The 21,829-nt window shown below is 37.0% G+C and overlaps 2 protein-coding genes across 3 annotated transcripts in view; both read left to right on the top strand.

Moving 5' to 3' along the window:
• The first annotated feature begins 2,179 nt into the window (after positions 1-2,179).
• On the top strand, positions 2,180-3,567 carry LOC110450641 (acetylcholine receptor subunit beta-type unc-29-like). The gene has a single exon (XM_021498261.1). The coding sequence runs from the start codon at positions 2,225-2,227 to the stop codon at positions 3,563-3,565; it is 1,341 nt and encodes a 446-aa protein (XP_021353936.1). The 5' UTR covers positions 2,180-2,224; the 3' UTR covers positions 3,566-3,567.
• A 13,611-nt stretch (positions 3,568-17,178) lies between these two features.
• LOC110450639 (sodium- and chloride-dependent glycine transporter 2-like) overlaps positions 17,179-21,829 on the top strand; it is a 44,885-nt gene continuing 40,234 nt past the window's right edge. The window contains exon 1 of one of the 2 annotated variants that reach the window (XM_021498259.1): positions 17,179-17,423. In XM_021498259.1, the coding sequence (XP_021353934.1) occupies positions 17,294-17,423 (130 nt within the window). In that variant the 5' untranslated portion in view covers positions 17,179-17,293. The remainder of the gene's footprint in view (positions 17,424-21,829) is intronic. The other variant, XM_021498258.1, reaches the window with a different exon arrangement.

Here is a 21,829-nt window from a genome sequence, read left to right as displayed (position 1 = left end):
ACATAAATGATATATCTTAATACCTTTGCGACTTAGATATGTTCTTAAATGCGCGGTTTGTATATCGCCTACATAAGGTGAACGGAGTGCATGTCGTGACCAGCGTTGATGATTATGAAAGTCTACAGTCGGCGTTTAGCTATAAAATACACATTAAATGAAGAACAATACAAATAATTACGAAATATAACGATATCATGGAAATGTAACAAACTTGACGAAGAAAAAAAGACAGTGACGTTTTGATAATTATGTCTGTGTTGTACGATATTAAAGGTCGGCATTGCATGTATGTTTTTAAGTGTATCTCTGTGGTCATCGTTATAAGACCATCACATACGTTTCCTATGCTGAGCTTACGTTTTCAACACGAAACATTAAGTTATGTGTCCTTATTATAATAGAACATGTGAGATTGTATCGACATTTGAAAAAATATAATATATCATGACAGTATAAAACGTCAATAATATTTTTAAGGGTGTTCATTTGACAATAACCATTCGATAAAAAATAATGGCAAATATCTTGTTATGTTTTTGATATATTAATGTACATGCCTACTTAAGTGTAATGAACTTTTTTTATGGCAAATTTGTTATAAAACCGCCATGCTGGGAATGTTTAACCACACACAAATAAAATAAAAAAAACTATAAATTTGTTGATAGTGATGATTTATTACATGAAGAAAACTGGTAATATTATGATATGATATCAGTGTTTATTTATGAATATTGATGGTAATAGGTGAATAAAGCAGTAACTTTATGAAATGAGACAGGAGGAATGAATGACTTTTTGTAAGCGTAATTCAAACGATGAGTCCTCAACTATGCCCTCGCCAAGTAGTTTAAAGAAATACTGTTTCCTACTTGTTTCCGAGTTTTAACTCTCCAGTTAGTGTCGACTAATTGCTACTGAAATAATAAGAAATGTTTCTTTGTAGAATTATATCCATTGCTGATTACAATTTATTAACGTCAGTTAGTAGTTGATTGCATTTATTAAAGCCCTATGGACAGTTTTAACCGACTATAGCTGAACACGGCAACGTTCACTTCAAAGTAAATGATCAAGATTGGGTTGTAGAGTGTTTTAGTGTACGTTTATCCCGTTACAATTATGACTAAAAGTAAAAGTCCTAAGGGAAGTTGACTACCACCGTTTCATTTTAGATATATCTACACATATCTATAAAAACATACTAGCTTGCGAGTTCTTATTTTACAGTGTTCTACAGACGGACTTGGTCAAACATGATTTGACTAGAAATTGCAAATGTATTTGTAGTAAATGTACATGTCATTTGTTGCGTAACTCGTCAAAAAACAGATTTTCCAATACAATTCACATGTTTAAAGGTCTTCGGGCGTTATTGGTCATTTTTGGTCTCATAAAAAGTAAAAAATTGAACTTGAAGTACATGCAATATATCAATTTCTGTTATAAACATCATATTGAGCAATTAGAGATATCTTTCATGGTTCAGATTTTTTTCCAATGCGCAAACGTAGATGCTCTACCATAGCAACGAAATTGCGTTGCAATGCAAAAATAACCAAAATATGGAGTTTTTGGACAGTTAGCATGCAGGAACTAAAGCCTCCGTATGTGACAAACGAAAAGTCCTATCTGCGAATGAACACTGGTATGACGATGTTAAAGCGCGTGAAATATTTGTTTGTTTGTTGCATGCGGAGGCTTTCAAAAATTCGATAGGGCTTAGTTAGTTTCCTTCAAAATGGCATAATTTCTACCATATAGCGCATTACAGACGATATTCAGACATTTTCTTATGAAAATGCAGGTTTATGTCTGTCTTTTTAATGCCATATCTCCTTAACCAGTTGTCGAATGAATTTGAAATTTCATATTCGCATACTTCATTTATTCCAGATTACGAATATAACAACTAATTCACAATCCAACGATTAGGTCGAAAATGACCTATACCGCCCCTTGGCCGTTACGACCTGTAATACAAGATATCATACTAGACTATTGTTATATGCCTACGTGGTCCGCATTGATTAACGCGACAACGTACCAATCAATGTTTGGTCAAGACACCGTGCTTACCAGTAAACAATAGCACTGATTCATTCATGAAGATAACGCAGCACGTGATCTATAATATTTGAGATTGTACACGGCTCATATTCAGTGTCATATTTGATCACTGGAATGACAGTAGGATTTCTTCTTCAAATTAATTAATTTGATGAGTTTGTTCCATCCGGATTTAGAAAGGAAGATGTCTTTAATGTTAATCTTGCTGACATGTTTGGCTACGTTGATTCATTCAACAATGTCCCAGTCGTCGACAGACGGAACGAGCCTCTACACTGCTCTGATGACAGGTTACCAAAAACATGTACGACCTGGAACAGATTACTCAGTTCCACTCCAAGTCAACGTCACATTCGGTTTAATAACGATTCAAGCATTCAATGAATTAGAAGGCAAATTTGCTGTCACTGGTTTCTTCACAATAACCTGGGTGGACGAGCGACTGAACTGGACCCCGGGCTCCTACAGTTCAATGGCTTCCACACTCCTGCAACAGAAGGAGGTGTGGAAACCAAACATGGTGTTAGGTAATACCTACAACAATATCAAATTTCTTGGTTTAGATGACTTCTACATCCGGTACTTGTACACCGGTCTCGCGACCTGGAACCCGGTAGATGTGTTTGAAGTGTCATGTGACGCTGATGTAACGTTTTACCCCTTCGATAGCCAGTCTTGTAAATTGCTGTTCACTACCTGGTTTTATAGGCCAACGGAAATTTCGTTTAACGTTTTAAACTCGGAGCTTGATCTTGGAATGTTTACTGAGAACTCGATATGGGAGCTTATGTCGACACAAATGACGATCATTAACAGCGGTTTTGAGATTGTCGAAATTAAACTCTTCTTCAAAAGGCGGTTTTTGTTCTATCTAGTCAACATGATTCTACCTATGTGTATGATGACGGCTATCAACTCCTTTGTGTTTATACTTCCGGTTGAGTCTGGTGAGAGGATTGGATTCTCTATTACGAACCTACTATCTATTGCTGTGTTTCTCACGATAGTGACAGACGCCCTGCCGCAGTCGTCCATGCCTCAGATATCCGTACTGAGCTATCTTTTACTCACTCAGATGGGGATGAGTGTCTTAATCATGCTCCTCACCATCCTGTCGGTCAAGGTTTACCTTTCAGAAGAGGAGAAAGTACCTCAGCATTACATCACATTCGTTAATATTATGGAATATAAGTGCCTCAAAAAGAAGCCACAGACAGCTACAGTGACGCCAACAGAAATATATGTAACGCCCGTTTCAAGTGATAAAACAGACGAGAAAAGTGGTTCGCGGAGGAAATCACCGGGTGATCAGAAGAAACACCCTACAGTTGATGAAACAGCGACAGAAAAACCTCAAACGGATGGCGAAGTTGAGTTGACTTGGAAGAAAGTGGGACACGCATTTGATAAAGCTAGCATGTTGTTTATCATATTTGCTTCTGTATGTATCAATATGGGTTTCATGGTGTACCTTATTCACACCTACTTCTGAATTAATACTAAAGATTGAAATTAAGTGTTATAAGCAGTTCCTTTGTAAACACAAAGCAACGTTGTGCTTGCCAAATCTATAGGATATTGTATATGTGTATATAAACATATCAATGAGAAAAAGTCATTTTGCACAATTTCCAGTTAAACATAATGACAATACAAACAAAAATATGTAAATAACTAATTGGCCGGTAAGCATAAGTGGCTTCTTGTTCATTCTGCAGATGCTGCAGAACATAGTAACAATTACAATACATAATGACGTCATAGATTTAAAGACATAGAGACGGGAGGAAAATGCTTTACAATGCTATTTAATCCAGGTATATTCATTGTTTTAATTAAACATATCTACATGTATATTCATACATGATTGTGAGATTCAAAAATGGTCATTATACATGTACTGTACTGCACCTTGCGTACTTCACGAAAATATATACACACTAAAGAAGCATTGTATATACTCATTATTGTATCTACATGTGTTTATTGATTCAACAGTAATAAATATGGGTCTTTGTATCAAATATATTTCCACTTCGTTAACTATCCTTTCATTTAAGGAGTAACTTTCTACGTTGAAGCAATTATGGAGTAATAACCTGTAGAATTCGAGAAACTATATTGTAACGTCAAACATGGCCAACAGGGATTGCGTTTTACTAAAGCCTTCAATAAGCTTAACGATTTCCATTTCCGATCCTGACCTAACCCACTCTTTGATAGTAGCATCCCTGTAACAGCTGATTCAGTATTCACATGCTGCTCCAATTATAACGATTAGAACACTTACAACACTGGGTTTGGTAAGATGACAGTTGATGAACAGTACAAACAAGTTATATATGTAACCATCATGGTCTCATTTGGATATATATTCTATTTCTTTGTAAGAGTTTCTTGTCACCACCCTGTTCCATCATTAACATGGTTGTTGTCGTAGATGCAGCTGAAGACCCGTATTCTCTCGGAAGCCATTGCTGTGGTTGATTCTTTGTTAATATCATTGTTTAGCTAAACAAAATCTGTAGTATAGACTTGATTTAGTTATTTCTTTTGGGATTTGGAAGTAAAGAGTAGTTTTGATTGGCTATTAAAAGGAGGCAGCTCTTTAGATGGCTGGGTTTATCAGTAAAGGTTCCATCAAATGAATAGCTCTATCTTACGCTGGTGGTCGAAGTGGAAAGAACACCTCTAAAAATGTAAGCAATGACCAAGCTTAATACGTTTGGGCCTAGCCGCATAAGTTAGGGTTCCACTTAACTCCTTAAAATTTCAGTGTCGAAATAAATTGTAGTACTGGGTAGTGTACAATGCCATAGGGTATCACAGTACAGAGCGACTTTCTGTTGATAGATACAGAGTGACAGGTACCAAGACACCGGTTTTACCAAGACTTCAGGGTTTACCAAGGCCTCTATGGTGATTTAGTCAAAAGGTAGTCGCGGTAAAGGGTGGCGTGGTCAAGGTAGTCGCAGTAAAGGATGGCGTAGTCAAGGTAGTCGCGGTAAAGGGTGACGTGGTCAAGCTGTGTCGCGGTAAAGGGTTACACAGGCATGGGTGTCGCAGTAAGGGGTTATTTACTGGTGATACAGGGTCACAGATATATTGTGATACCGGGTTTTAGTTAGCTTTTTGACTTAACTAGTGTTAGAAGTATATTGTAATAAATGTAACTTATCTACCGGGTGTAGTTTAGGCAGTATTGATTTGAGGCCATGACTATTTGAAACATTAGGTAATCGTTATTGGAGTCAGAGAGATGGCCATTATTTTGTAAATAGTGTCGACATTTATTTGTTAGAACAGTTACTGGGTCCAAGATAGAACGTAGTAACGAACTGTTGGCACGCATGTTTTGGTCATGTTTTGCCAAGGGTTTATTGATTGAGTCGAATTGCGGTTCTATTAAGCATAGGTCCTCATTAAGATCAACATCAGTGTGTTGATCTTGAGATATCAAGCAGCCTAATGCTGTTCCAGTGGCTATATGTTTTAAAAATGGGTATGAGTATTAATTACAAAATGGTTTGGAGCTGTAGCATAGCTGGCATACCTTCCGAATACTATGTTAATGGTACATTAATGTTAGGAAGTACATTTTGTATTACCATTTATGCTCAGTACTGTGATGTAAATATATTATTTGTACTGTGTCGTCGATGTAGCCGGAACGCCTTGTCCTATCCTTTCAGGGATCTCGATGTTAATCCTTCTTTTATCATATTTAATACTAGTTTTATCGATCTTCATTTTAGCTTATTGTTTTGTTGATTCTTCAGTATTTTATTGCAGTTTTTGTTATCAAACTATTAAATATGATGGTGAATGCATATGATACTTGTGTGTCTTTTGTGCTCCTTATGTACATAATGGGTAAATGGCGAACTCATTATCTCCAGATACCGATATAATTACACATGCATTGCTCGGCTAGTTTTCGCTTTACGAAACATTTTCTTGATATTTCACGCCCAACAGAGAACGCTAGTTGACGGCAACAACGTTATCGAATGTGCGTTAACACAAATTCAGTTAGCAAATGGTATTTGTATATAGGATTACTATATTTAACTTAAGAAGAAGAACGTGTCTATATCATCTGTTATACAATGGATACTGTTTGCTTTCCTCGTATATATGTATTCTTTTTTTTGTTTCAAATGTTTATTCATTCATTTACAAAATTGTTTTATTTTACACGTTTTCGGTGACGAATTTTGCTCTGTTACTTTTAATTATCAATGATACAATTTCACCTTTTGATAATAAAGAACATTATAATTGCCAAAAATTCACTTCACGTGATTCAATAAAAAAATAAAAAAAACCCACATGTTTCAGTAAAATGTTTTTGGTGGTTTGGGACAAAATATGCGGAAGAATATCGGAGTTAACTCCCTTTCAATAAGGCTAATTATACAATTACTCATTGGTAATTTGAAATTTACTAATACTCCTCTAGTTTCATTTAATTCCCGTTTGTTTTTATGGAAACCAAGAAAAAAGATTGGATACATACGTCCCGACAGCTTACTAGGCCTTCTCCATAATATTTACCTATCAGTATTTTAGCCAAATATCAAATAAATTACGACTAAAGGGTCAAATTCTCCAACACCTATTTGAGTCGCCTTGGCCCAAGAATGCTCCAGACCAAATTGGGACAAATCCCTTAATCCTTAAAGGTAGAAGAGGGATTTTAAAGGTTTTACCTTTATTTCCCCTATTCGGCCCCTTTTTTCTATCTCCAGAGAGTCCACACCCACTGTTTATACAAAATTAAATCCCCTTGACCGAAGGATGCTCCAGACCAAATTAGGATGAAAATCCTTAATATCTACGGTAGAAGAAGGATATTAAAGATTTTACCTTTATTTCCCATATTTGTCCCCACCCCTATGCCACCAAGGGCGCCACATCCACATATTATACAAAATTGAGTCCCCTTGGCCCAAAAAAGCTCCAAGTTAGGGCACACTCCCTTTATCCCTACGGTAGAAGAAGGACTTTAAAGGTTTACCTCTACTTCCCCTATTGGGCCCCGCTTCTCTGCCCCAGGAGGGGCACACCAACCGTTTATACAAAATTTCGTACCATTGGCCTAAGGATGCTCCAGGGATGCTCCTTTCGGGCAGGTGAGCTGAACATGAAATTAAAGCAATTCCTCTATATCCCATCTTGGGTCCCGCCTCTCTGTCCCCAAAGGGTTCAGACCAACCGTTGATACAAAATTGGTTCACCTTCACCCAAGTGTCCTTCATACCAAATTTGGGCAAAATCCTTTCATTCCTACAGAAGAGAGTTTTTTGAAGAATTTCCTATGTTTCCCCTATTTGGCCCCACCCCTCCTTCGGACCAGGTGAGCTAAAAACTAAATATATTGTTTTATTTTTACTTATCGGTATGGTTTGCCATCAAATAATTGGGTCCAGATTTCGTCGTAATTGAGGAGTATTTTATTTAAGCATATGATTTGCCGCAGTTATTGCACATTTTTAGTAATTTAGGTGAACACAGTTGAATGTCCCTCACCCAATCATATGGTGAATGTCATTATTCAAAGGAGCGTGTTTTTTTAAGCATTGGACTGTTTTTGTATGGTATTTATGATCTATTTGAATGACAAAGCTGTGTCATTCAAATAGATCATAAATACCATACAAAAACAGTTCAATACTTATATTAACGTTTTATCTGCCTCTTATGTTCTTTTTTTTTAATTTGGAATTTATATTTGAAATTAAAAATGCCCGCCTTATCGAAAGTCAACACAATTTCGTTCAATAATTTGAACAGCGTATTGTCGCGTTCTGATTGGCAAACAAAGTACTTCTTTGACATTTTAACAAACACTTCAATTTTATTCCACAATTCAGTATCAATACAATTGCGTATGATATATCTATAGGTTAATTTAAGTTTATCAATAGAACTCTGAGCTGAATGTTAAATTTGAAATTGTTTCGATTTTCCCCCGGTGCAAATTTCGCGAATGGATAAATACAGTGAACACCGTAAATTCGACCTTGCCCTCCACGAGGGAGTTATTTTTGGAAGTTAATTCGAACTTTTCTCTTTTCTCATTTTGTGAAGAATCCAGATGTGAATTTATTTCTTGATTGTATGGGAATCTGACTACAGTCGGTAGATTCTATAACAACCTCGTTATTTGACATGTCGTCAGCAACTGAGGAAACCGTGGCTGCGAGACGCGTGAAACTGATTGCGTTTTAAGTGAGTGATCTTGCGACGGAGCACAGGGATTCGTTACAAATGTCTGAAATGTTTATGTACTGACTCATATCAGTAGGTCTGTAACATATGTTTCAGTAGGTCTATAGAATATGTGTATTTCAGACATTTGTAGCGAACCCCTGTTGATCAGTGCAGTGTAACAGACGATATTTCTGATAAATTCCATGAGCGTTAAAATTGTTTCCATTGCCGGCATGGGTGATTTCAACCGATGTGCATTTTGTACGATATTGCAGACCTTGGTCTTGTTTTTGTTGTAATAAAAGAATTTTTTATTTCATTTTATATTTAGCACATAAATTTACAATGACATTGTCCAGCGATATTTCAGCAGCCGTCATGTTTATTTACATTGGATATTCTAATTCCGGTCAGTGTTGTATTAATAGGCTAAGAATTGTGTCTCGTGCTGCATGGTAATTGAAGTCCCATCAACGACACAGCTTTCAAAGAGGCTATATAGTGACAATGTCTTGCAAATGTAAATATTAGATGTAACGAAATTGTTGTACGAATAAAAATAAACCATTTAAAATCCGACATTAAAAGCGAGTTAAGTCATTTTCATTAGGTAGATGAAGTAAGACACAAATTGGTCCAGTATTTTAGAAGGAGAACCATTTTTAACAAAGTAGTATTGCTCCGTAAATCAGGGACCCTGCACCGAACACCTGTCTGACCGTGCATTTTCCCGCTCCTGTTACATTGGTGCCTGTGCCCAAACTGTTTCAAGCTTTCGGAATACGCTTGGCAAGAGGATATCCGAACCTGAAGGATAAGCTGACATTGATAAAGACGTACATGTTTTTTTTTTAAATAATCTGAAATACTCCCTGCTTTACATACAACGGATGCAAAAATCCTCACTTGTATCTGATACGTATCAAGCCAGATGTTGGCAACGCACGCAGATCTCGCAAGATCACGCACGGCAGTATTGTTATCGGGAATCAGTCGCAGTAGACGTACAGTGCGTCTATAATCATGATAAGTTTGTTATGACGAGGGCGAGTCAGTAATGAGCTTATGTTTGTTTGTTGCCCGTCGGGTATTGATTCCAAAGGTTGTACCTGTCAACATGTCATAAACCGTTCCCTAGAATGTTAACTAACCAGAGATATCTTGTGTTAGATATGACTTGCATATACTCAATATATGCGGTATATCTCGCGCAAATTGTGATTAAAAATGTTTCTATGTTTCGAATATCTCCAGTGGAACTCAAACAAAATCACCTCTTCTGAGTTTATCTTTAAGTGCATGATAACATCACGGAATAAAAAGGCATTTAATCTAATTTCGTGATAACTTTGAGAACATGAAAGGCTGCTCACTTTCAAAACTTCCAATAGTTTATAGAGCCTTACAGATCAAAGTATACTTGTTCTAAACCTATATTCAACAAATCGGCCTTAAATTGACAAGTATTTCTCCTTTTTGCACTTAAAATTAGATCAAAGTACCGAAGGAGGCATTAGTCAGATATTTGGACATGGAAAATAATGAAATGAAAATGGTGAAATTTGAATAAGAGCATTTACAGATGCCAGTACGATTATTGATATACATTCAAGGGAACTACTAACCATCAAAGTTACTCGCTTATCAAACAATAGATAATTTTCAACTGGAACTGTCGCCAGGATGGCTGACTACTTCCCACAGCTCCCCACCCAGTCTTAATAAATACAAGTATGAATCATCTAATATGGCGGATCGGAGAAAAAAGCGCGCGACTGCCAGCAGATTGTTGCGCGTAGTTTACAACAGTAGATTTAAAGTCCAATCTTTGAAGATAATCGAAAGATCTAATTTCTGTATACACATGTTCATAGTATACAATATAATGTACATGGTAAAGTTACCGATAACAAGAAAATGCAGCAAAGCTGCTGGACACAGAATCTTTTTATGAAAATGACCTCATTACTGACATTCCAACAACCACGAGGGAACGGATCCTGCATACTTGAACTTTATTTTTTTCATTCAGAATATTCCGTTCACGCACATTATCCTACATGTTGCACTATCATCACTCAATAATTGTCCCACAGCACGCACATTTTACATTTGTTAACCGCACGTTTAAATGTCAACAATTTGGTAATAAGGCCACACCAATTTGATCTTTCGTTCGCGGTGGCCGCCCGCACCTTAAAATCATAATTGAGAAATTCATAAATAGTTTTTTGCGAGCGCACGTCGCTGTTACCGGCCGCTTCCAAAATAATCCGGATACTTATCTGACCGGTTCGCATGTTATTATACTCCGCAATCACCGTCACAACTGCGTTTGTTGCGCTTTAATATTAGTTAGTTCCAACGATTAAGCGTGCTTATCACATGGATGTTCTGCGGCGAAGTCAAAGGTAGCGGTATCCAGTAGAAATGGCTCGACCCTAAATATAAAGGGCATGTCTCACATAAACATGGATAGTGAATTCAACCTGCACAACGAACCTACATATATATACATATTCAATATGTTTTATGGCACGGCCGTTAGTGAGGGCGGTGCCAGGTTGTACTGTAAATGTATAGGAATATCGGTACTGTACTCTTTCAAGCATTGCGTGATGTGTTAAATTACTTAATCAGACCTACATGTATAGCTATAGTGTATATTACAGTTAAGTTTCCTTTCTTGATTTCTTTTTGGCTGACAAGATGTTTGATATCTTGAAGTTTTCCGCCTAGTGGATTACAGTTTGAGTTCAAACCCCGTGTTAACATTCCTTTTTTTCTGGAGTTATGGCCCTTCGCACATAGGAAATTATCAAAAAAAAATTTGTTTCGGACTTATTTCGCTACCGCTTGCCATATCAATTTGAAACTTTGTTTGTGGCTTTATCAAAATAGATTACAGAGTTTGAACCATGTATTAAAATTCCATTTTGACTGGTGTTATGGCCCTTTTGAACATAGGAAATTCTCATTATTAACCGTTTTCCATATTATTTGCAACTAAGTATACATGTATAATGGATTACAGTTTGAGTAAGAATCCAGTGTCCATGTTCTATTTTTTCTGGAGTTATAGCCCTTTGAAATTCTTATAAGTACATTTTGTAACTGTATTATTTCCGTCAACACATGCACTTCCTTCGAATTGCAGTTTTCTTCTGTAGGTGACACCCGTCCTCATATAACCCTGGCTGTTGCGAGGACATAAATGAACTGATACAGTACATCATTTGAAGTCCTTCTGTATGGCTTGATGATGTTTTCAAACCAATGGTCTGGAGCATTACTTGGTTAAGAAGACTGAATGCCGTTTAACAGAGGGTCTCTCTCATATTTGTTGTTAGGACCCCTGCACATCTTTAGTAATCAGATTTTACGTCTGTCTGTCCTTCTATCTGTTTTTAGCTCACCTGCCAAAGGATAAGTAAGCTTTTACCCTGGTGCGGCGTCCCGTCCCGTCCCGTCGTGTCGCGTCGCATCCCGATTCAATGTAAACACTTACAACTTCATTCATTGACAGATTTTGGTCAAACTTTATACAAAGGTCAAGTATGAGTATACTTCGGACATCTTTGTATTTCAGGGATCCAAGGTCAAGGTCAAGGTCACAATTGCTATATATAGAAAATCATCAACTGATTCAATTTAAACACTTAGCAACTTCATTCGTTCATGGATTTTAGTCAAACTTTATGCAAAGTTCAAGTATGAGTATACTTCGGACATTGTTGTGTTTCAGGGTTCCAAGGTCAAGGCCAAGATCACTGTTGCTATATATAGAAAATCATCAACTGATTCAATTTAAACACTTAGCAACTTCATCCAATATGTTATGGAGATGGTAATAACGTACAGAAAAAACATATGAATATTAAAGTCAACTTATCAACTTTAAGTGTAGAACCTTTAGTGTGTGCACACATGGACTTTATCCAGTGTAATAAAAGGTTTGCTTAAGCTTTTGTATAGCTTTTCAGCCTTTGATACCACATGTCAAGGTCACTTACTATAAATAGAACATCAGTTTGTGCACTGTATTTCGAATTCTGTTGGACTGATTACACTTAGATTTTATCGAGTCCTTCCTGGAAGAAAGTGCCTGCTTGAGATAACTTTTCAGGTCCAGTGGTCAAAGGTCAATGGGTTATTATAAATAGAAAATCTGTTTAATGACTAATGCACAATATCTTGATTTCTCTTGGGCTGATTACGCTCTTGAATTTATACAGTGCTTCCTCAAAGAAAGTGCCTGCTTGGGATAACTTTCCATCGCCCGGGGGTTAGGTCTCTATCACTGTTACTATATGAATAGAAAATCAGTTTATAAAATGCACTAGTTATATTTTGAGTTCTGTTGGGCTGATTACACTCAAGACCTTATCCAGTGCTTTTATAAAAAAAAAACCCACTTGCTTTCACTAGTGTTTGCTACATGTATACCTAACCACAGTTTCTTTTAAATCTTCATTAAACCTAAGTATGGAGAATAGTCACGGCGGCATTTAAAATATACATATAAATCTTATTACCGGTTAGCTTGTAATGATAATAATAATCTTTATTTAACGTCGTGTACAATTGTCAACAACAAACATAAGCTCTGTAGAGCTTTTATTATGACGCCGCTAAGGGGACAAATGGTGTTTTCGTGGTGGAGGAAACCCACGGGGGAAAACCACCGTGCCATCGGAGGGAGAAAACTAACCCTATCCGACATCATTCTCTTTTTTCCCACCACCGCTGGGGATCGAACCAAAATGCTTGGGAGAGCGAGTGGTCTGAAGCTCACTTCAATATGCATGCATTCCTTTTCCGTGTTACTACAAGTTTGAACATCGTCACAAATTTTTCATTTACACCAAACAATTAGTTCTTTCAAATCCAGTGAAATGTTCATTAATAGTTATTGACGTTTTACGAGATAACTCATATAAACTATTGATGCAGTTTGCCTTGTAGCCCTCCAATGTCACATTTCTTTTACAGCCTATCAAACTCAATACGTATGGTCGTAGTCGCCGTGTGTATAGCCACTGTAGATTCAAAACACGAGAAATTGCTAAAATAATGCTTCAAAAACAACGAAATGCAACGAAAGTTCATTTGAAACCATGAACATCTTGTTATTTAGGGTTTGATGTTAGTTTGTCAGCGCTAGAAATTACAGTACAATTTACCATTCATTAAAAAACAGTAATCGCTTTAGTTTTCTTTTTATTTGAGTATTTATGCTAACGCACATTTTTGTAGTTATTTCACTCAACTTGTGTCAGGTTGTGAGGTTCTATCAACAGCAAAGTCAGTGGTGTGACATCAGATCGATGACGTCACATAATAGTGGTCATATGACCAAAATGTGTTAAAATCCCACAACAATTGTTGCATTATGTTTGCACAGCGATTCTCAAATGGCAGCTTGAATCATGCATGGGCTCAAACATGCTAAGTATAACTTACAGCTTCGTCCTCGCATAGAAAATATAGAAAATCGAAAACTAGATCTCGTTAACGTCAGAAATAGCAAATCGCGGATGGGGTCACTCCCAGTGGATCGGTCCTTCCACTTAGGGTGTTGTTATTTATCCTCTTAAGGTCATAGGAGTGTATTGATAAACGGAAATAGGAAGTACATCCCTAGTTGAAAATCCAATGTAGAGAGACAGTATCACATTTTCCGCATATTCTAATGTTTAATATTAAACTGATGAATATTGTATGTTTATTATTGACAGAACAGTGTGTTCTTTCAATATTAAAGTATTCCAAAGCAATCCAGACATTAATTCAGTTGTTTTTTTACCAATGAGTCACATGTGTGCATTTTTCTGTACTTCAGGAAACCGGCTACCTATTTCACTACCGTGAAGATTTTCAAGAAAGATAACTCTTCCATGCAATTACTATGTGTATATAAAGTGTCAATCTTTAATCGTTTATAGATAATTTATTTTACACAATTTCAGCATTTATTAAATTGAGATACATTAATGCAATACTAATCTATGGCAGTAACTGTTTATTGACATTATTTTGCAAAAAATCACTTCTTTTTCCATAAATTTCCATTTAAAATCCTTAAAATTCTGACAACCAATATTTTTTTTTGTGGCAGAAAATTTTCTTTACTTCAAAGCAATATTACTACAAAATTTGAAGAAATTCTACTGAGAAATGGTGACACAATCCTAATACCTTAACACTCATCTCTAAAGTTGCCAAATTCTACCTATATGAAGGACCGCTGGCTAACTGTCTGTGCCCAAAATTTGACCCCTCAAGGCGACTTATGTAGAGCCACTGCAGATATTATCTATCATTAAAACCAATGCACCACGTTTAAAAATAATTTTTACTCAATCTGAAGATGTTTATCCTCTCTCTTACTGTTTCTTGACTGCATTCGTTTATTTAAGAAGTATACGATTTTTGGAGTGACGTATTTTGTAGACAAAATTGTCTGTGTTTTTTGTTAAGGGGCTAGTTATTTTGTTCCCGAAGTTTTCTAGCGGGTTTTTTGCGAAGTTTTTCATTGGCTAACTTTACCCTTATTCGATTTTATATACACAACAATCATACTAGGCTATTTTATCCAGTTACTCTGATATTTGTCCACATTTTAAATCTTTGTAGAGCAAATGTGAAAACATACATCTATCTATTATAACAGTAGTAAATTGATCCTTATTGTAAATAATATATACAAATCGCAACAACATGTCATTACTCTGTAGCGCATTCATATCGTTAAGGAGATACTTCAGACTGTGTATTAGTTAACAAATCAATCTATTAGTTGAGTGGTGTATTTTAAACAGTTTTATATAGAGAGGTTACACGAGGAGTGGTTGTTGAATATGGTACTTATTTCACTCGAGTTAGTTAATTTTCAAAAGTTACGAAAGACACGAGCTTTAGCGAGTGTCTTTTTGTAACTTTTGAAAATTAACTAACGAGAGTGAAATAAATACCTACTCAACAACCACGAGTCGTGTGATCTGTTTCTACCACAATATCATGATCAGTCGGAAATAACATACACACGTGTATTTGTTGACAAGGCTGGCGTAGTGACCTATATGTAAAAAGTCACTCATTAATATTCAAAAACAACTTCTTTTTTACAAATTCAAAAATTGTCAAAATTAATGTTTCGGCAACAACTTCATGAAAAAATATAATAGATGAACGACTTTAAATATTTAGAGTAGCCGTATTTCATTGACTTATATAAATTAACCACGGACTATATGCGCGTAAGCATATCGTACGAAGTCTGCCTCCCGACAAGTGACGAACTTATCGCTGTCAATGTCCAAAACCATAGGCCTACGTTTCTTCTTGACGGTTCTATGGTTGACGTTTATAGTGAAAGTTCAGCCATAGTCAGCCATAGTCAGGCCGTCCAAATAGCGATAACGGGACGTAGGGAGAACGAAATATTTTCCACGAGTCGTGTGATCTGTTTCTACCACAATATCATGATCAGTCGGAAATAACATACACACGTGTATTTGTTGACAAGGCTGGCGTAGTGATATGACCTATATGTAAAAAGTCACTCATTAATATTCAAAAACAACTTCTTTTTTACAAATTCAAAAATTGTCAAAATTAATGTTTCGGCAACAACTTCATGAAAAAATATAATAGATGAACGACTTTAAATATTTAGAGTAGCCGTATTTCATTGACTTATATAAATTAACCACGGACTATATGCGCGTAAGCATATCGTACGAAGTCTGCCTCCCGACAAGTGACGAACTTATCGCTGTCAATGTCCAAAACCATAGGCCTACGTTTCTTCTTGACGGTTCTATGGTTGACGTTTATAGTGAAAGTTCAGCCATAGTCAGCCATAGTCAGGCCGTCCAAATAGCGATAACGGGACGTAGGGAGAACGAAATATTTTCCACGAGTCGTGTGATCTGTTTCTACCACAATATCATGATCAGTCGGAAATAACATACACACGTGTATTTGTTGACAAGGCTGGCGTAGTGATATGACCTATATGTAAAAAGTCACTCATTAATATTCAAAAACAACTTCTTTTTTACAAATTCAAAAATTGTCAAAATTAATGTTTCGGCAACAACTTCATGAAAAAATATAATAGATGAACGACTTTAAATATTTAGAGTAGCCGTATTTCATTGACTTATATAAATTAACCACGGACTATATGCGCGTAAGCATATCGTACGAAGTCTGCCTCCCGACAAGTGACGAACTTATCGCTGTCAATGTCCAAAACCATAGGCCTACGTTTCTTCTTGACGGTTCTATGGTTGACGTTTATAGTGAAAGTTCAGCCATAGTCAGCCATAGTCAGGCCGTCCAAATAGCGATAACGGGACGTAGGGAGAACGAAATATTTTCCACGAGTCGTGTGATCTGTTTCTACCACAATATCATGATCAGTCGGAAATAACATACACACGTGTATTTGTTGACAAGGCTGGCGTAGTGATATGACCTATATGTAAAAAGTCACTCATTAATATTCAAAAACAACTTCTTTTTTACAAATTCAAAAATTGTCAAAATTAATGTTTCGGCAACAACTTCATGAAAAAATATAATAGATGAACGACTTTAAATATTTAGAGTAGCCGTATTTCATTGACTTATATAAATTAACCACGGACTATATGCGCGTAAGCATATCGTACGAAGTCTGCCTCCCGACAAGTGACGAACTTATCGCTGNTTGTCGAATGTCGAATGTTGATAGCAGACGAAAAGTGGAAAAGGTCGTCCCGGGCAAAGTTTATCTTCTCGACCAATCAAAACTCTTGCAGGTCATATACCACGTGTGGTGTCATAACTCATATTTATCTAACAGTCTGCGTGTATATACAATGATCTGAGAGTGGAATAACACAGCGTATTGTGGTAGAAACATATATATCTATAGATAGATCAACACAATGACCTGCATCACTGCTCCGGAGTGTTCAAGTTGTTGTTAGACATATACTGTCGCTACACGAGCATGGATGTTGAGCGTGCTGTCCCTGTTAAGTGGACTTCTAACCTCGAGTTTCTTGCAACTTTGCTCGGATATTCGTTTGGTCTTCCAGACGTATGGCGTCTACCTTACCTCACCTACAGGAACGGCGGAGGTACGTATCAGCACTGTTTAATCCTAGGGAAAGACGGATGTTTTAACGGCTGTACACCCTCGATAAACCCTAAATCATTATCAAAACAAGTTGGTTTCTTTTTCTCTTAGTTGGGCTCTAATCGAGAGATTAAACGATGGTGGTACTTGTTTAACTTGCCACACCAACCAAATTCATAGATCTGCAATATTTTCTAATGTTACTGGTAGACTGGTATATTAGATTTACATAAGACATACACATGCGATTGTTCCTCAACATTTCGCAATAGAAAAAGAATGCTAAAACGGATTTAAGTGCACCATACATCTGTTTCTGCCATCGAGGATTGGCGGTGATGCTAGGGATATCCGAATCGGTCTGAAATACTATTGAGACAGAAGGGAAGGTATGTAAAACCAAGTGATTAAATGAATTTGAAAAAAATAAGGAGTACAGTTTTGCATATTTGAACGGTAACATGTATCGAAACAGATTAATGTGGCTTCAAGATAACGCAAACCTCGGGGACGACAGAATCCATGAAAAGAGTCTATCATCATGTATCTGAAAAGTGAACGTACGACGAGCTTACCAGTATATATACAGCATGCTAAAAATCATAAACTTGAAAAAATATTCCACAGAGTTAACAACCAAAAATCTGTATTCCAATATGATGCGACAGAACAAAAAATCGAGGATGAATAACCATAAATTCTATAAAAATCTACTTCATGCTATTTTTAATGTAATGTTCATAATAAGATGTAACGCCCGACTTAAAACTAGACGTTTTCCCTTCACAAAGCTTTCACTTTACAAGACATAGTATACGGAATTCTGTTGAAAAAGTGGCCCCTTACAATCCGTGTACACAAACAAAAGGATAATTTGTTTTAACGTTAAGTCAACATAATCTGTACCCTGAAAATTTACTCTGTGATTAAGAACCCATGCAAAGAGTTGAAGCAGGGTACCAGTCGTTTGCGACACATTTTTGATAAACATGTTATCTTACAGGGTAGACGCTAACTCGAAACGAATGTTGTTATGTTTTGAGTTTGATAATTCTTGTAAAACCCCAGAATTATCAAAGAATAAGGCACAAAGGTGTGGCATATGTCCAGTGATATTGAATGTAGTGATGTAATGAATAATTTGAAATTATTATGAAGGCGTAGTGTATATAAAATGTTCTTAATGACATGGATTGTACATTAGAAACTAGTCTATATTGATCGTCACATATTTGTTATCTCCCATTTACTTTTTCTTCAGATTTAACTGTAGATAATTAATTGTACTTAAGATCAATATCAGTATTATTTTTTGAATTAATGATTCTTGATAACAGTTCAAAATAGTAGTACTCTAAAATCTTACTTTACTTTCTGATGCCATTTGACCAAAATGATACCTTAATGAAAAGTCCATGTGAGGCCCCTTCCAGAATCGGAATCAGAATCAGAAATTCGGTAGATACGTTCTAGACATTTTGTACTGTTGCACAACTGTTTTTGTTTGTTGTTGTTTCGCTTATGTTGTAAATACTAGAAGTTGTAGGATCATTTCAAATATATATCATCTCGGTACACGTCACAGAACAGGCGACTAATGCGGGAACCCCCTGTAGCACCGTGAATTTCCAAACTGTGATTTTTTATTCCATCAGCGGAGGTTGATATCACATTCATATATGTTTAAGTGTAATAGATCTTTTCGCCTGGCACTTAGACCAGTGAGTCATGATATTACTACTCATCTTTTGGAGGATTTTCAGGAATCAAATTCGGAAAAAAAAACTTGCGCACAAGACGTGGGACACGGGCGGGAAAAGGTGCTGTTAGGCGAATAAGTGTTATCGGTTTTCAATCAAACGGAACCAATGGTTGTTCCCACTCGGGCCTGAATACTGATAATCTCATCCATTTGGTCACTACAAATGGTCTGTCCGCCTCGCACACTTTCTTGCAGGGCACTGCACTTATAGTATCAGGCATCAATACTATTGTGCATTCTCGTTACGATACTTCCACACGGATTCCGACAACATCAGTATCGTACGAGTATCTACATGTCATCAAGCCAACATTCCTCTGAAGTTAGTGTCCTTAAACTGTCGCTCGGTGAAGAATAGGTCATTGTCCATCGGAGATTTTCATCAAACAATTCAGGACATTGACCTTCTTTCATTGACAAACACCTGGTTAGGTTAAGATATCGATGAAAAGGTACTAGCTGAGCTAATACCGACATGCTATGGATTCCTCCACAATGCTAGACTTGGCAAACGTGGTGGTGGGGTGGCTGTTCTGTTTAAGAAAAGCCTAAGTGTGAGACATCTCTCTTCCAGCCATGATGATGTATACACACACTCTAATGAGACGGCCCTCCTACGTGTACAAAATGACATCGCTTCTGCATTGGATAACAAGTGCAGAGCTGTGCTTGTCATGCTGTTTGTTTCAGGTGCATTTGACGTCATCGACCATGGTATACTTTATAAACGTCTGGAATACTCTTATGGAGTGACTGATACTGCACTATGCTGGATACAGTCTTATCTAAGTGAACGACGACAATGTGTTGCCATCGGATCTGCCACCTAACATGACAAAGTACTGGATTTCGTGGTTCCTCAAAGGTCGGTGTTAGGACCACGAAACTATTGCCTGTACTCCAAACCGATCGGAAAGTTTTTTATCAATTTTTTCTCCTTTTACCCAGTGAACTTAATCTGTTACTTGAGAGGCATTGCTACTTCTTTTGGTTGTGTATGGTTTATGAATATTTATTGTGAAAGGATTATGTGTTCAGTGTTAAATGTTTTATGCAATTTGTGATATAATTGTCTTGTACTGCAGCTTATATTTGCTATGATATCGCAGATGAACACCTGTATCCCACTAATCTACATGTATACATACATTCTATAGGTTACCTCTATTTTTAGGAGTTGAATTGATTTCAACATTTGGTTATTTTGAATTTTCATGCGATGTAACTTCCTGTGTTACCTCATTTAATGTTTTCTTTGCAATTTCCTGTGTATTATTTGTGTTATTATTGCTTGCCATATACCATTCATCATGAATAAAGATCGGGTAAGTCAGATGGTCAAAGTGTTTCAAGAAATGGATGTAACTCCCAAGCGCGACACACCTGAGGATTTCAAGAAGTGGATGGTGTACTACATGACGCACACACGAAACATGCCTTCATCTATCAAGAAAGAAAAACCTGAGATGAAGCCTGCAAAAAGTAAGGAGCATCACATCCTCTAAGACTACCAACATTCAGTGGAGATCCATCCGTCAAAATTGAGTTACCACATGATTTATGGAGATATGAAGTGTAGTGTTTGAGAGAAGACACTTCAGTAAGCAGTGAAGTTGTTGCACAGGCTGTGAGACGATCACTAAGAGGGAATGCTGGAATAGTAGCTATGCGACTGCAACTGTCTCAGAGTTGATGACACAACTGGAGAGTAAGTATGGAGTTGTAGAAAACCAGGAAGCCTTAATGGGAAAATTGGACAATGCCCAGCAGTTAGAAGGTGAGATTGTGTCCAGTTGGGGATGTAGGTTGGAGGATTAACTTACCAAGGCCACCCGATCTGATCAAATACTGAGAAGCAAGATGAATCAGATGCTTCACAATAGGATAGGGCATGGACTAGGACTCCTTTGAAGGAAAGGTCAGCCAGCAAGTATGCTATGATTACAGGATATGAAGATTGTAAGGATGAACTCAGGAAACTGGAATCTGAGATGTCTTTGAAAATGGAGGACAAGTCGACTAAGACAGCTACGGCAAAGATGGTCTGTCTTATGATGAGAAGTTTGAGAAGTTAGAAGGTAGAAGGTTGCATTTGTCAACTTATATCTGTGGTAAAAGGCTATAAAGTCTGGACAATCTAAGCAGCAGACGCACCAGCAACAGAACCAATGGAAACCTCAAGTTAAGGATTCTACACCCAGTCGTCATCAGACACAGGCATCAGGGGATTATGAAGAACCTCAGTGTTGGAGATGTGTACAGCTGGGACACATGCGTATATGTTGCAAAGTTAGACTGGACCATGTAAGAAGACCAAGTTACAGCGTCCAGACACACAGACAGCCTTTAAACGGACAAGGACCTATGGGGAGGGGATACCCATAGGTTTCAGAGGACAGAACCCTAGTTTGGAATCAGATACTTACAGCACTGGTTTAGTTGGCTCAGCAAATGAAATTAAGATCAGGATTGAGGGACATGAAGCTTTATCGTTGTTGGACACTAGATCAACAGTATCAACTGTAAGTAAGTCCTACTATGACTCTAAACTAACCCATTTACCTATGAAGTCATTGACTTGTGTGCAGAACGTATAATGTGCTGATGGAAATGCACTTCCATATTTTGGATTGATTGAGACCAGT

The sequence above is a fragment of the Mizuhopecten yessoensis genome, unplaced genomic scaffold, assembly GCF_002113885.1.
Source record: "Mizuhopecten yessoensis strain PY_sf001 unplaced genomic scaffold, ASM211388v2 scaffold5409, whole genome shotgun sequence".
In the NCBI taxonomy this organism is placed as follows: domain Eukaryota; kingdom Metazoa; phylum Mollusca; class Bivalvia; order Pectinida; family Pectinidae; genus Mizuhopecten; species Mizuhopecten yessoensis.
Note: the sequence above shows the minus strand (reverse complement) of the source record. Positions and strands in the feature narration are given on the sequence as shown.

Excerpts from the sequence above, each read along its gene's own strand:
- LOC110450641 (XM_021498261.1), top strand. The coding sequence starts at position 2,225 with ATGAGTTTGTTCCATCCGGATTTAGAAAGGAAGATGTCTTTAATGTTA.